The following is a 15,252-nucleotide window of genomic DNA, read 5'->3' as shown; positions in this document are numbered from 1 at the left end:
AAATATTGAGAAGCCTTACCCAGAAGAAGTTCAACTTCTAGGTCATTTACTTGATTACTTTGAGAAATCACATGCTACTCCAACACTTCAGGCTCCCGGGAGTAGAAAGAGTGGCATGAAGTGGTCGATATCTGATTGTGTAGTGATTTTCCTTCGAGAATGATTGGTGATTGCAGACTCTGACTAGTGATCACAGCCGAGCGAAGGCTTTTGCATAATAGTTGACAATAGGGTTCTGTGTCAAAAGTGGCTAGAGTATTTTCCCGAAATATCAAATACTTGCATTTGCTATCTGGACCCAACACCTTGGACTGGAACTGAAATACTGATTTCTCAAGGAGAAAATTGCATTGCAGTCGGTGATCAAAGGAAAGTAATTTGTCGGCTTCGGTGATTGAATAATGGTAGACACTATTGTTACATCTGACCAATCTTCTACTTCCTCACTGAACCCTGCCCGAATAATCTGTCATGTGTATGTGTTACTCTTGAACTTCTCATAGTTTTTTTTTTTTTTTTTAACATATTTGATATTTTAAACTACTGTCTTTTATACTTTTTCATACAAAAACAGATGTCAGAAGCAGTTCTCCCACTACACATGTCCACGATGCAATTCGCGATACTGCTCCCTCCCATGTTATAAAGTAAGTAAAGTTACCTCCAAATAGATATGAGCTGGTTATGTTTGATTTGTGCTGCAAAGTTGTGTGTGTGACCCAACACCATTAAGTAACTAAGTTGTGTGCGTGTGACCCAACACCATTAACTAACTAGTTGATTTTACATAATGTTATGCGGGACTAGTGTGTCAAGACTCAACGGTCAATAATATATATGATACAGATGTTTTGGACACAACATTTACGGATTGAGAATCTCTCTCTCACTTCTCGTGTTCAACAAAGTTTAAAGAAAATATCATTTGAGTTTTGATACTGAATGTTAATTTTACAAGATATATTTGGACGAGGCTATCAAGCCAAGGTACTGTTCTTGTAGTGTGGCTGCCTTGTTTCTGTGCATGTATCTTCATCTGCATGTATTGTGCTTACTTTGGTCAATGGTCTAATTATGTGATGACAACTCTTTTATTTTGCAATCTTATACTTTAATTTGATGTCTATGGTTTTGTAAAATTGTTGTTGTAATCACCAATTTGATCGCTGAAATTGTAAAGGGTTAAATAATTTGGTCTTTGAAATTAATGAAATTCCTAATTGAACTGTATGAAATTAAAAACCTTTGCCCTCCAATCGATGTCTGGGACTAAAAGTACCGTCCTGGAAAGACTAATGCGGTCAAGGATATTTAATTTCAGGGATATTTTTTAAATTTCATTTTGATGATATTGTTTTTATAACCTCTTTTAAATCTTGGATAGACAAAAACATGTTACTTGGATAATATTATCCTCTAACACTGGCCTTAATTTTTTTTGGTTTTTCAAAGTTCTTTTTAATTTTTATTTTATCGATCATTCTTCAATGATATCTTGAGCTGTGAATTTGAATTTCTTCACTAAACTCGTTAGAGATGCTCAAGAAGAATAAAAATTGAAAGAGAACCAAATGCTGTGTTCTGTGAACATGGTGTAAAGTTCTAAGTCAAGATCTGGATGTTGTAATATCTACCTCTGCGGTATAGGGAAATATGTCAACATGTGATCTTCTTCAATATAGCTAGAAACATAGTCAAGTTTCAATGATCTATATTATTGAATCTTTTATCTGCTTTAGATTTCATAAAACTTCTGATTGTATCTCAAAATTCTCTAATGAAAATTGTCAATCATTACATTTCTCTTACGATGAATATATCATCAAAGGAAGAAAAATTAGGACACCAAAACCGAAGTTCATCTTGTGGTGAAACTATATTAGTAATTCACTCCTTTCTGTAGATACTCTAATTTTAAATCTTGTTCCTTGCTTGTTATGAACTGCTTTTGATCCCTTTTATTGTAATTTTTACAGTCTCATAGTCTTCATTGTACTGAATCCTTCATGAAAGAAAATGTAGTTCAAGAGCTCCAGCAAATGCAACCTAATCAACAGACCAAACATAAAATGTTGGACATACTGAAGAGATTTCATTCAGAAGAGGAAATGGATAGCATGGATGAGGATTGTAAGTCATCTGTATTTTTTGATTTGCTTTCAGAAATTCAGACATTTCAGAGTTGTTTCGCTACACTCTTTCTGTTTGATATTTATCTTTGCATCATTGCATGTGAGCTTATTTAGTTTTGTATTTTTTTTTTCTGAAGCATATATTTTTACTTATAATAATGACATTCAAATCAACAACTCCATAGATTTTCCCTAAAAAAATACAGCTTCCTAGCTTTATCCCAAAATGTGGAGTTCGTTATTCAATGCACTATGACTCTGTGGGACTTGCAGCACCAACTAGCAGATTGTGTAGGGCAGCATAAGCCCACATCACTATCCATCTCCCTCTTTGTCTGGAGATCGACATTCTATAGCTCCTCCTACTCACATGTCATAGCATACCTTGGACTACTACACTGTCCAAGAGAAATCAAAATGTCATGTTTTCAAGACAAGGAACCCAAAGAAGCACGAAATATCAAAATTCACAATGAAAATATGGCCGCATGCCCATGCATCACCTGCTTGACAACATCCTTATTAAGTTATTATTCATGAAGTTTCTGAAAATTAGTGTTAAAGAGAGAATTTGATTGTAACTGAATTAATATTTATTTGCTTGTTGAACTTTACAATGCATGAACAACAGCATTAACTGTCACTCTGTCGGTTATTTCTAGCTGACATAGTTACCAGACACTAGTCTATAAAGCTCTAACTGCAGTTAGCAGTCCTCCCTGTTAAGTGACAGAGACTAGGGAAGGAGTATTCACGCACTCCTATCAAACATGGAACATGCATCATTAGAAACGCTTGCCCGGTAATTATTACAATGACGCCTATTTTCCTGTGTGTTATCCCCATAAGATTGGTAGGGTTTTCCAGAGAGGGCCAACTGGCGCAGAAACAGAGAGAAACTGAAATATCCCCTTTCATAGAATAAGGGTTCCTTTTATTATTTTCAATATTAGGTTGACAAAAATCTGAAATATGCCCTAATGAATAAGACGGGCAACCCTCCTCTCTCAGCATGACATTGTCATCCCACTGTCCCAGTATACCTGTTGCGGTTGCTATGTCACGTGAGAAACTTTGTGCCATTCTAATAGTCAGACTCATGATGGATCTAATGTAGTAAATTTCAAGAGGCAGATTCCACAAAAAAGTAGTTCTGTACTATATACTTTTAGATGTAGAAATCTACATGTTCATTATTGCTAATGTAGGCAATCCATCTCTCCATCACTGATTCACCGTAATCACTACTTGATGCAGTCACTTATGTGTTTGTCATTAAATTTGGTTTTTTATATCACGAGCCTCTTCATTATTATGTTCACGAGTTGGAAATCCTGGGTACAAACCCGGACAAAGGAGAAAAAAACTATTCTAACACCTACTCCCTCCGTCCCTATATATAAACCCCCTTTGCTTTTTTCACATTTCTTAAGAAAAGTTGTTAGTGTAATTAACGTGTCTATTTTGTGTGTTAATATTACCAAACTGTCATTTGTTTGTATGTGTATTAAATTTGACTTTACATATTTCAAGACAAGTTAGTAGTATTAATTAGGGGCATGTTTAGGAAAAAAATAATAAATGCATCTAGTAATTTGAAAAGGAGTTTACATTTAGGGACAAATATAAAATCAAATGGGTGGTTACATATAGGGACAGAGGGAGTAATTACTAACATGTCATTCAAAAAAATAAATTATTATGTTCAGACGAAAAAAAGAGTGAATTTCCTCACGGTTCAAGGGGGTATTAGACTCAGTTAAAAAAAAAGTGACAGTTTTACAAATTTAATAAACTTATTTACAAAAATCTAAAAATATAACTTCTAATCAAACATTAGTACGATAATACAAAAACTTCGCATGATAAAGTAGAAAAATCCAACAATTGTTCATAAGAAACAAACCATTTACTATATAAAAAGTTTCCATGATTTACAAGCTGTGTATATTTGGTGTGTGTATCATCTACAAGACTACAACAAATATTTGATAACATCTCTCATTGTAGGTCTCCGGCGTGGATCCCTTTCTGTACATCTCCAAGCCACCAAAAGCACATTGGTTACTTCTTTCATCACTTTATTAGAATCATAGTTAGATATTTCATTGGCAAGTTCTGAATCAACAATTTCATCAACAACTCCTGTTTCCTCCCACAAAGATCTCACCCAAGTAACTATATCCATTCCTTCCATAAATGATGGATTTATTGCCGTCTTTCTTGATATCAACTCAAGCAAAACTACTCCATAACTGTATACATCAGACTCCTTTCCCATTACCGTTGTATATGCATTCTCTGTCATATAACAATATTTAAGCATTAGTCCATATAATAATTATGAAGATAAAAGAATTTGCAAATAAAAGATGCAATCATCTTATCGATAGTGTAGAAGAATTACCTGGTGCAATGTAACCAAGTGTACCAGAAACATTTATTGACTGTGTTGAGGAAGAACTAGAAGACTGATCCAAAATCTTAGAAAGACCAAAGTCAGCAACATGAGGCTCCATTTCAGAATCTAAAAGTATATTGCTTGTTTTGATGTCTCTATGAACTATGACAGGATCACAGTCATAATGAAGATAAGCCAATCCTTGAGCAATTCCAACAGCTATCTTATTCCTGATATTCCATTTTAAGGGTTGTGGCGGATTCTTCTCATGTAAAACTTCATAAAGGCTTCCATTTGGCATGTATTTGTATGAGATTAGACCATAATTCTCTCTCAACCAAACACCTTCAAGTCTAACCAAGTTTCTATGCCTAATCTTTGAAAGTGTTTCAACTTCTCTTAACATGCTTACTCGTTTTCGTTCATTTTCACCAAATACAAGCTTCTTCACTGCTAAAATATTGTCTGGACCTATTGCAGCTTTGTAAACAACTCCTTCAGCTCCTCTTCCTATAATATACTCATCATTTAGATTTGCTGTAGCTTTCATCACTTTCTTCAAAAGGTCTGAAGAACCATCTTCCTCAGTGATAATGGCTTCTTGCTTAGACTTCCTAACTAAAAATATATAAATTAGTCCAAGCAAGACCACAACAAGTATTGAGGATCCAAGTGCTATCATCACAATTGCAACTTTGCTGAGGCTTTTTGATTTTGTCTCATCGTGATTGCATAGTTTTAAATTGCTGCTTCTTGTGAAATTCAAGCCGTTGGATAATGAAAGGCTAACACACAGGCCGGGATTGCCCAAAAAGGATGAAGAAGAATTTGATAACTCCGTCAGTTGTTCTGGTACAGGACCTTCAAAAGAATTGTATGAAATGTTCAATTCGGATAACGATTCGAGCTCGTCGAGAACTTGTATGCTTCCTGTCAAATTGTTCCGAGATAGATCCATTTTTAGCAGACTCTTCAGGTTTCCAATCTCCCTTGGAAGCTCACCTACTAGTCCATTTGCACTAAGATTTAAGTCATACAACAAATTTTGCAATTGTCCAATTGATTTAGGAATGTTTCCTCTAAAATTATTTCCGTTGAGTCTTAACTCGTTGAGATTTTCGAATGCTGACAAGAAATCCGGGATTCCCCCACTAAAACGATTCTCTCTGAGAATCAAACTAGTCAATGTTGTCCAGCTCCGAAGACTTGATGGAAACGAACCATTAAGGAAATTGAATCCCACATCAAATACACTCATTTTGGTACACTTTGAAAGTTGATGTGGCAAAGGACCTTCTAAGTTATTGTAAGAAAGCTTCAAACTCTGGAGATTCAGAAGGTTTCCAAGCTCTAAGGGTACAAAACCCGTTAAGTTGTTCATGGACAAATCTAAAAGAGAGAGATTTGTGCAGTTACTCAGACTTGATGGAATTGTTCCATTGATATTATTGCTGCCGATGCTCAAGTACGAGATATTCGGATTCGTTTCGAAATCAGGAAGAGGACCAGTAAAATAATTATCTTCAAGTTTCAACCTTGTGAGAGTTGTACAACTTCCAACATCCGAAGTTATCCTTCCAATAAATTGATTTCCACCCATATTCAGCTTCGCTAATTTCTTTCCAAAACAAAGATTTGGTGGGAGAGTACCATTAAAATTGTTTGACGTGAAATCCAACTGCACCAAACTGCTATTAATTCCTAAGGTTTGAGGTATAACTCCAGAAAATTGGTTGTTAAACAATGAAATGTTCTTGAGATTTTTGAGCTCAGTCATCTCCACAGGTAACTCCCCCATGAGACTATTATTATACACAAGAACATGTTCAAGGCTTCGAATTTTCCATATGCTAAGTGGAATTTCCCCTACCAGAAGGTTTTCATACAATCTAAGATCGCGTAATTTACTCAATTTTCCCAATTCACTAGGAATTTTTCCCTCAAGTTCATTGGTATACAAATGTAACATTTCCAATGACTTGCAATTACCAATCTGTGGAGGTATATTCCCAGACAAATGATTCTCTGAAATTACCAGAATAGAAAGATTGTGAAGCAAACCAAAGGCTGATGGTATGTTTCCATCTAATTTATTCATTGCAGCATAGAACTCTGTTAGACCACTACAATTACCTAAACTTGATGGAATACCGCCAGTGAAATTATTGAATGAAAGACTCAAATAATTTAAATTTTTGCAATTTCTCGACCCTAATTGAATGGTCCCTCCAAGATTATTACGATTGAGACTTACATAAGAAAGTTCTTTTAGATTGTTTAGACTCTCAGGTAGAACTCCCTCCAATTGATTCGAGTCCAAAATTAGGTAACTCAATTGACTGCAATTTCCAATGGATTTGGGAATTGTTCCTGACATCTGATTACTCTCGAGACTTATTACAGAAAGGTTAGCAAGGTTTCCAATACTAACGGGAATTGAACCAATTAAACTATTGTTATTGAGACGCAAATCTTCCAAAGGATTAATTTGAAACAAGGATTGAGGAATTTCACCACTGAAACTGTTTACAGAAAGATACAAGTACTGAAGCATGCTACAATTGCTTAATTCTGAGGGAATTTCACCACTGAAGTTGTTTTCAGAAAGATCCAAGTACTGAAGCATGCTACAATTGCTTAACTCTGAAGGAATTTCACCTGAGAGATCATTGATTGACAAGTCTAGCAATTGAAGGTGAATCAACTTTCCAATTTCAGGTCCTAATTGACCTGAAATTGAATGATCACTTAGGCTTAGAGATGTTACATTTAGGGAATCATCACACTCCACTCCTTTCCATGAACATGGAGTGGAATGAGAGGAATTCCATGTGGAATTTATGTTAGCAGGCACAACAGTCCAGTGGCTCAAAAGTGACAACAGAGCCAAACCCTCAAAGTTCAATGCAGAAGTAACATATAACAATATAGAAAAACAAAGAAGAAACACATAGAGATACCCCATAGAAATAAAAACAATGAGGCACAAATAACAAGCTACTAGAGAGACAGACTATGAATGTTGGCCGGAACAATTCTTAGCCAGACTTTAACGGACTATATACTACTAGAGCCTCTTTATCTAGAATCGGAGAGTTAAGACAAAAGAAAGTATGAATGATATGGTGGCAAAGTTTTAAGAGGGGAAAAACACTTACCTTAATGCAAGGTGCTGTTTTGGGCTTTTGAATCTGTTATGGAGTTGAGTACAAATGAAGTATGATAAAAATAGTTAGAAGCTTAAAATGATGAAATTTTGTCCTTCATCATATATTATATATAGTGGCGTGCATGATTTTGGAACCATGCAATTATGAGCAATGAGATGACCAGATTTAGAAGTTGATTGTTGAATAATTTTGGATAGTTTCAATTGTCAAAGTAGAGGGAATATTGTAATGGGTAGTTGGGTGCCCACTTGGTACAAGACTACAAGAGCAATGTTATGCAACCAGCCACTGTTTTAACAAATAATAAATAAATGATTTCTTAAAATGCAACTTTGGTTCTCTAATTTATATCATTTTCGATTTTGGTCTATCTATTTATAAATTCAGTATTTTAGTACCTTATTTTTAAAATCATTGATTTTTCCATATATTTAGAGATTGGATTTTGAGAGAGTGATAAGGGATCCTACTTATATGACATTCTGGTGAAAATGTCACATGACATTACCAAACTACAATGTGATATATAGGTTTTTTGTTTTCTTCTCCGTCATTCACAAAACCTTTTTGTTTTATTTAAAAATGAATGATAAATCCACGTGCCACATTGTGGTTGGGTAATTTTATGTGACATTCCTACCAAAATGTCACACAAGTGAAATCCTGTGATAATTGGTACGCTTGTCACATCTAAATTGATAATATGGAAATGAATTGTTAAGTGAGAATTCACCAAGGCTTTGTTTGGGAGTTTGGAGGGGAATGAAAGGAAAGGCTTTGAGGGGTGTAAAATATGAGGAAAAATAGAGAAATTTTTCAAATTTTTTAAAAGAGTAGTTTTTTAGAGAATGATAAATTAATGCATATGATTACTTTATTTTTAATTTTAAAAATATTATAACTACATAGATTAAATTTGAAGAATTCTTATTAACCCTCCAAAACCTCCCAAAACCCTCCTCCAATACAATTTTTTAGTTCCTCCAAATGAGGAGGGTTTTCTATTATGAAGAAAAGTTAACCCCCCAAAGCCCTCCTTCCCATTTTCCTCTATCTCTTCTACTTGTTCATTCCTTTTTTTCCAAGCCTTCCCCTCCCTTCCCCTCCAAACTCGCAAACAAAGCCTAAGAAAATATTTTAGATAAAAATGTAATTGATTTTGTGATATAAATTATGCAAATTTTGATGAAATATATTACTAGTTTTTAAGTATCAATCTATGTTCTTTCAAAAAAAAAGTATCAATCTATGTAGAAATTGTCATATCACCAACCAATATTTATATCATCAAAATTCAATTTTAAAATATATCCTTTAAACTCATTTGGGTTGGTCTAGTGGTATTGAATTGAGACTTTGAAGTGTGATCATCGAAAAGTTTTAGGTTCGATTCTTCATGTTTTCAATTTTGATAGGTTAATTTGCCTTCTTAAAAAAAATCCCCTAATTTTTTTTTAAAATATGATAGGAAAAAAGATAGTTATTTTAAAAATAAAAGATGACGCTTACATGAGATAAAAAATATGAGACAAAAATCGCAAATTAAAGAAATAAGGAATGAAAATCTTGAATGAGACGATAACCACCTGTTTTTTTTTTTTTTTTTATTGTTATTGATAAAACAAACTATATTTGTTAATAATAGTTAGTTAGTAACTAACTAGTTAGTATTGGTGTCTTGGTGACATGTGAAGCAAATTACCACATTTTAGCTTATAAGTGTGTTTGATTTGTTAAAAAATTAGTAGAAAACATTCCAAATATCACTAGAATGTTGACCCTCGCTCTCCATTTTAAGATTAAAATGAGTAGTGTGATCATACCACATAATGCACTGGATCTCATCGAAATTCCATAGTTAAACGTGTTTGACTCAGAGTGGAAGCCATTGTATTGTACCTCTCCCACCCTTTTTCGTTAAAAAAAAAAAAAAAAAGATCTTTGAATTCTACTTGATGTCATGCACAGATAACTTTTGGTCAACTTGGAGCTTCAATGTCATGATCGGGCATGCATACAGCTGTTTTACAATATTATTTAGTATATAGTTGTCCATGTTCACACCTCAAATGTGAAAACTCAAAAGTGTCTCAATAACTCTTCAATGTACGAACGTTGAATACGAATATCTTTATCCTTTTTTGAAGTCAGTCGTATTTGAACCAAAGTCAATATATGACCGTTAACTATGTTATTCAAATTGTGGTTAAGAATGCAAATGATATATCCCAGTTGAAGCCCCCACTGTCTGCTGCGTTGGATGATCGTCTTCATCCAATATTCCGTTATATGTGAATGTGGGTTTTAGCCAAACTTATCCATATTTGCGGCTATCCTTAAGAAAGTCAGATTAATCTTTTTTTTTTTTTAAACAAAAGTCAGATTAATCTTGAGAACTTCTTCTTTTGTGTGTTACATAATTAAAATAAATAAGGAGTTTTTTTTTAAGGAATAAATAAGGAGTTTTAAAACTTTTAAATCCATGTAAGCTTTGCGTTAAACGGCAAAATAATGATAAGAATGAGGAACATTCGTGTTGAGTTAGTCATCATTGATCCGGGACTTGGAAATTGCAATTCACAATAGACATTGGGGACTACTTGAGAGATAAAAGTGGAAGTAACTTTCAATAAAAAGAAATGTTATTTGAATAACTCTTTGTTGGGATAATTTGTTGAGCAAGTAAAATATACAAAGAAATTTAGGTAGTAGCACAAAAACTAAAGCGATTGAGAGACAATGTAAAAATACAATGTAAGTATGAGAGATAAAGTTGTCACAGAAGTTGACACAATGTAAGTATGAGAGATAAAATTATCACAGAAGTTGTCAAAAATGGTTGTTCAAATATCATTTCCCTTAAATAAAATAGCAAAATGTAAATATTGATTTATCCAATCGCAATTGAATTGGTTCAACCAAACAACAATGTAAGTGAGATCAAATCAACCAACTGACTTTATAGACGTTAGATTCTACCGATTGTAACAACTGATTCAATATCATATTTATTTTATTAAAAGTAACAACTGATTTAGTATCATATATATTTGATTAAAAGTAACACCTATATAACACATATATTGGAAGTAATTTCTTTACACATTAGTATAATAGTATTTTATAATAATTACATATTATTTTCTTGAAAATGTTAAATTAACACATCGAAGTTGACATCGAAGAGAATCGAACATGATACCTTGATGAAACAAACTTTAAGATCTCAAGCCAACACCATCATATTAACCCTAGTAAGTTTATAATAATTACATAAGTATTATATACGATGAGATATAATTAGATTGTTTTTTTGCCCTTTTCATTTTTTTACATGCCGCATAGTTATGAAATCCTTTTTAAATAATCTTTTTAAAATATCGATCTTTTAACTAAACAATTTATGAAATATTTGAAAAGATTTTTTTGGTCAAACAATCTAGTTGTCAGAAATTCATCTCTCAATAAATGAGGTGTTTATGGTTTGAACTATTATCCTTACCAATCGAACTAAACTCGTGGTCGTGGGGACATTTAAAATGATTTTTAACTAATCAATTTTATGAAATTAGTAAACAAATTTACCAACATGTTCCACCATTACTATCATTTTAAATGATTTTTGAAAGAGTTTAATGACTATATAATACCAATATAAACAAGTTTAATAACTACTGTCCTTCAAAAAAAAAAGTTTAATAACAACTAGTATATAGTAGGGGGCGTAAAAAGAAAAGGAAAATACGGTTGGAACTTGGAACAAAATAGTTAGCCCAATAGCATATTCTGTTGAGTATTACTTTTCCCACCCTATGGCTTTCCTCGCACGCCCTATTTTTTTTTTCTTCCAATTTTGCGCCTGATCCGGATTACGTTTTCCGGATTATATTGTTAGAATTTTGCAGATGTTTCCGGATTATAAAATCCAGAATACTGTTTTACCAGAACTTTTGCAATTTTAAGCTTTACAGTTCGTAAAATAAAATGCGAATAAAAATAATAAACAGAAATAAAAAGACATAAGAATAAAAAGAAGTCATTTTATTAATATATGAACAATACATTACAATAATTTTCAAGCTTTTTAAGCTTATTACATAAGATCCTAAAACTATTTCTATACCAGTGGCTTCAGCCACTGGTGGAGAGGAAAGAGGGTGGGAGGAAAGAAGATGGCGGGGAAGAAGAAACCAATGCTTCCTGATGGGACATACCAGTAGCATTGGTGTTGGTGGGGAGACAGAGGGGGCACAGGGGCCTCTAGGGAACAAGAGACCATGATGGTCAACATGACACCCAGGCAAACCAACCTCACACCCAGGCTGACCCCTACCCTATTGACCGATCATATGACCCCTGATGGATTTCCAAAGAGGCCTCTTTCTATGAAAGACCAACGATGGAAACACATCGTTGTAGAAGAGGAGAAGAGGAGAAAGAAGAAGGTGTGAAATTTTTCCAGGAAATGTAGGCTATATATAGGGGAGGGGGGATGAAAAGAAGGTGGGAATGTGGTAAAATCCGGTCAAAAAACGTGTAAAAACACGTTTTTACACGTTGACCACCGCCCAAAACGTTTGAAAAACGTTTTCTTTGTGGTGCAGACTAGGGGTGGACAGCGGACGAGTTCGGACGGGGTTCGGGCTCAAAACCCATAACCGAACTAATCTGCGGGTGACAAAACCACCCCCAAACTCGACCATCTATCACAACGGTTTACGCGGTTACGGTTTATCGGGTTCGTCGGTTCATTCGGTCGGATTTATGCGAGTTCAAAGAAGAAGAAGAAAAAAACTAAAACCCAGTTTCCATTGTCAAGAGAAGAGAAGAAACATGAATTTGTTTAGAAAACTTGAAGCAATTGACATGTATCTAAATTCCGTCTGTAGTAATCTTCTCGTGGGAGACTCAACAAACTTGTTGATGTTGTGATTTTAGAGTGCTTGTGGAAACTATGCAACATTGATAGCTAATGCTCTCTCTGTGTTTATTTACATGAATCTATAAAAGAAGAACTTTATTACTTAGAGATGTGAAGAGACTAGAAAACATCATTGAAGATTTTAAGTTTATGGAAGAATGGAATGAAATGAATAATAAAAAACTAGATAGAAGTTTGATGTGTGAGTTTCTGTCATTGGAATATGAAGGGAAGAAGGTAACACGCTTTCTCACAAAACAAATACAACTTTCTAGAAATATTAAAGAAATGGAGACATGTCAATTAATTGATTTGATGATACTTAAAAAGTTGGAATCATAACACTGACCACCCCACTGACCGAGGAGAGAAAGGGTACAGCTGTCTGTGAGCAAAAGTCTGTTTACACACCTACTGCTACACGTGAACGTTTGGTATTGGTTATACTGCGGGCGGGTTCAGATTAATGGCGGGTGTGGATTTCTAGACCGCATCCGCCCGCACTAACCCATCCTTAACCGGTTTTTCATCCCGCGTGGACCGTCCAACCCGTTTTGACCCGACCGTTGCTCCTTTTTGGCTTACGGTCAGACGGGTTCGGGCTGGTACAACCCATCTGTCCACCCCTAGTGCAGGCCACCGGCCATAAGCTTCTGGTGCAGTTCGGAATATATAATCCGGATTACACATGGACTCCGGATTGTGTATTCTGGAAAAAGACGATAATGGGGTGTACCAAAGGGAAACTTCGGCCTTTGTGTATGGTGAGGGTTGGTTCGGATTTTAGAATCCGGATTGCTTCAGCATTAGATTCTTCTATGTGGCCCACATTGCACCGACAATTTTTGTGGTCCACAGTGCCCAAATACCTCTATAAATAAGGGTCCCTGATTTCATTACAAGTAAACTACACCAGAAAAAAAAAGCATGGAATTCCCTAACTTTGATCCGAACACCAAGCTAGCGGTAGTCTACTCCAACGGTGGAACACCACCCCATCTATTTAAGATTCGCGACGATGTCACCCTCTCCGGGCTGAAGGATGAGCTGAATCAAATCAACAGTCAATTCAACCACACAGACACGAGGATGGTGGTCGGTGTTGAATATCGATGTCCATTGTCCGACTTAGCCGGATCTCTTCGCTTCAGCCGGATGAAACTCACAAACGACGGCGACGTGAGAACTATAGAGGACCGATCGAGTTGGACGCTTCGTTGGTTAGATCTGCTGAACAAATTCTGAAAAGTTTGCACTGGCCCAGGAACTACGAAGAGATCAGGGCTCTGCTGGAGGGACCAGAGGAGGAAGAAGTTAGTTTAGATGATCCGTGATAATGTGTTATGTTTTAATTAATCGCGTGTTTTATGTTGTTTTAATTGCGTGTTAGTTATGTGTTTTTGAATTAAGTTGTTGCATTATGTTTTGAATAATATATATATTATTTAAACTTTCATTATGTTTTAATTTACGTCAAAGATGTTCATTTAATCGATAAAATAACCAAAGATATGCTTTTCGGATTACGAAATCCAGAATTACATAGGGCGTAAGTGTATTCCGGAAAACGAAATCCGGAATGCCTCAGCATATGATTCTTTTGTATGGACCACATTGCACCAAGAGTTTGTGTGGTCCACAACATCCAAGGACCTCTATAAATACATCCTCTCCGGTTTTCACCTTCAATACCATCAAAACACACAAACACACCAAAGAAAACCATGCAAATTTTTGTCATTAAGCTGATGATCTTTCTCATGCTGTCGCGAATGGATGAGTTAGGTCTCTATTTGACGGCATGATGAAGATCCTCAGCATGCTGTCAAAAATATATCGATAGTCCTTGATGTCTCTTTGATAGATAGATAACTCAAAAATATCAAGAGGTTTCTATGAGTTAGATCTTGCTGCATGCCAGATGAATCTGTCATTTGGCAAGGCAGCAGGATCTAACTCAAAGAAATCCTCTTGACAACACCTTGCCTTTCTTAAATGTGTTGCAGATCTAACTCCAAAGAAGAGGTTCTTATGAACTCGATCATGTCGGCCAGCCGATCGTAACATGTCAATTGACAGGCCGGCATGATCGAGTTCAAAAGCTCCTCTTCGAACACCTTCCCAAAAGATTCATCATTTATGTTATTATGGTTTTTTTTAACTGTTTATTTGTCTTATGTTGCTTTTATTTATGTTATGTATCTTTGATCTATTTTTTCCAAGGCATTCGCAACGAAAACGTCCAAATAAAGGGTCAGGTGCAGTTCAGACTATATAATCCGGAACAACTGCATTCATTCCGGATTTTATTTTCCGGAAACCCTCAGTAACATTTTGGCCGGTGACGTTTCACCAAAGGTTAGGCCGGTTAGTGGAGTTTGAATGCATTTTTTTACGGTTTTGAATGTGTAAAACGTTTTATTTGACTGTAATTAAGACATATGACTTATATAAGGTTATAAAAAGGCTTGAATCTTCAACATTTTCCTTCATTCTTCTTCACCTCCTTTCTTACATTTTCTTCAAAAATTGTAAGTTTTTTAGGTAGCTTTTAGGAGTGTTTGTGGTGTCATGGTCATTGTTGACCGCTCATACGACCCCTGCAATTGCATTGCAGCTTATGCGAGG

The 15,252-nt window shown here is 35.1% G+C and overlaps 1 protein-coding gene and 1 long non-coding RNA gene across 2 annotated transcripts; one reads left to right on the top strand and one right to left on the bottom strand.

Annotated features, from left to right (window-relative positions):
* Positions 1 to 1,640: 1,640 nt before the first annotated feature.
* Positions 1,641 to 4,413, top strand: LOC146957762 (uncharacterized). Its single transcript, XR_015023979.1, has 3 exons — positions 1,641 to 1,882; positions 1,977 to 2,130; positions 4,143 to 4,413. It is a non-coding gene; the product is annotated as an uncharacterized LOC146957762 (long non-coding RNA).
* On the bottom strand, positions 4,023 to 7,783 carry LOC146957761 (uncharacterized). Its single transcript, XM_085738817.1, has 2 exons — positions 4,540 to 7,783; positions 4,023 to 4,433 (listed from the first exon to the last, which is right to left on the bottom strand). The coding sequence occupies exons 1-2, from the start codon at positions 7,496 to 7,498 to the stop codon at positions 4,108 to 4,110; spliced, it is 3,285 nt and encodes a 1,094-aa protein (XP_085594943.1). The 5' UTR covers positions 7,499 to 7,783; the 3' UTR covers positions 4,023 to 4,107.
* Between the last annotated feature and the right edge of the window lie 7,469 nt (positions 7,784 to 15,252).

The sequence above is a fragment of the Medicago sativa genome, chromosome 1 (assembly GCF_051527215.1).
Source record: "Medicago sativa cultivar Bolivia chromosome 1, Bolivia_mono, whole genome shotgun sequence".
NCBI lineage: Eukaryota > Viridiplantae > Streptophyta > Magnoliopsida > Fabales > Fabaceae > Medicago > Medicago sativa.
Note: the sequence above shows the minus strand (reverse complement) of the source record. Positions and strands in the feature narration are given on the sequence as shown.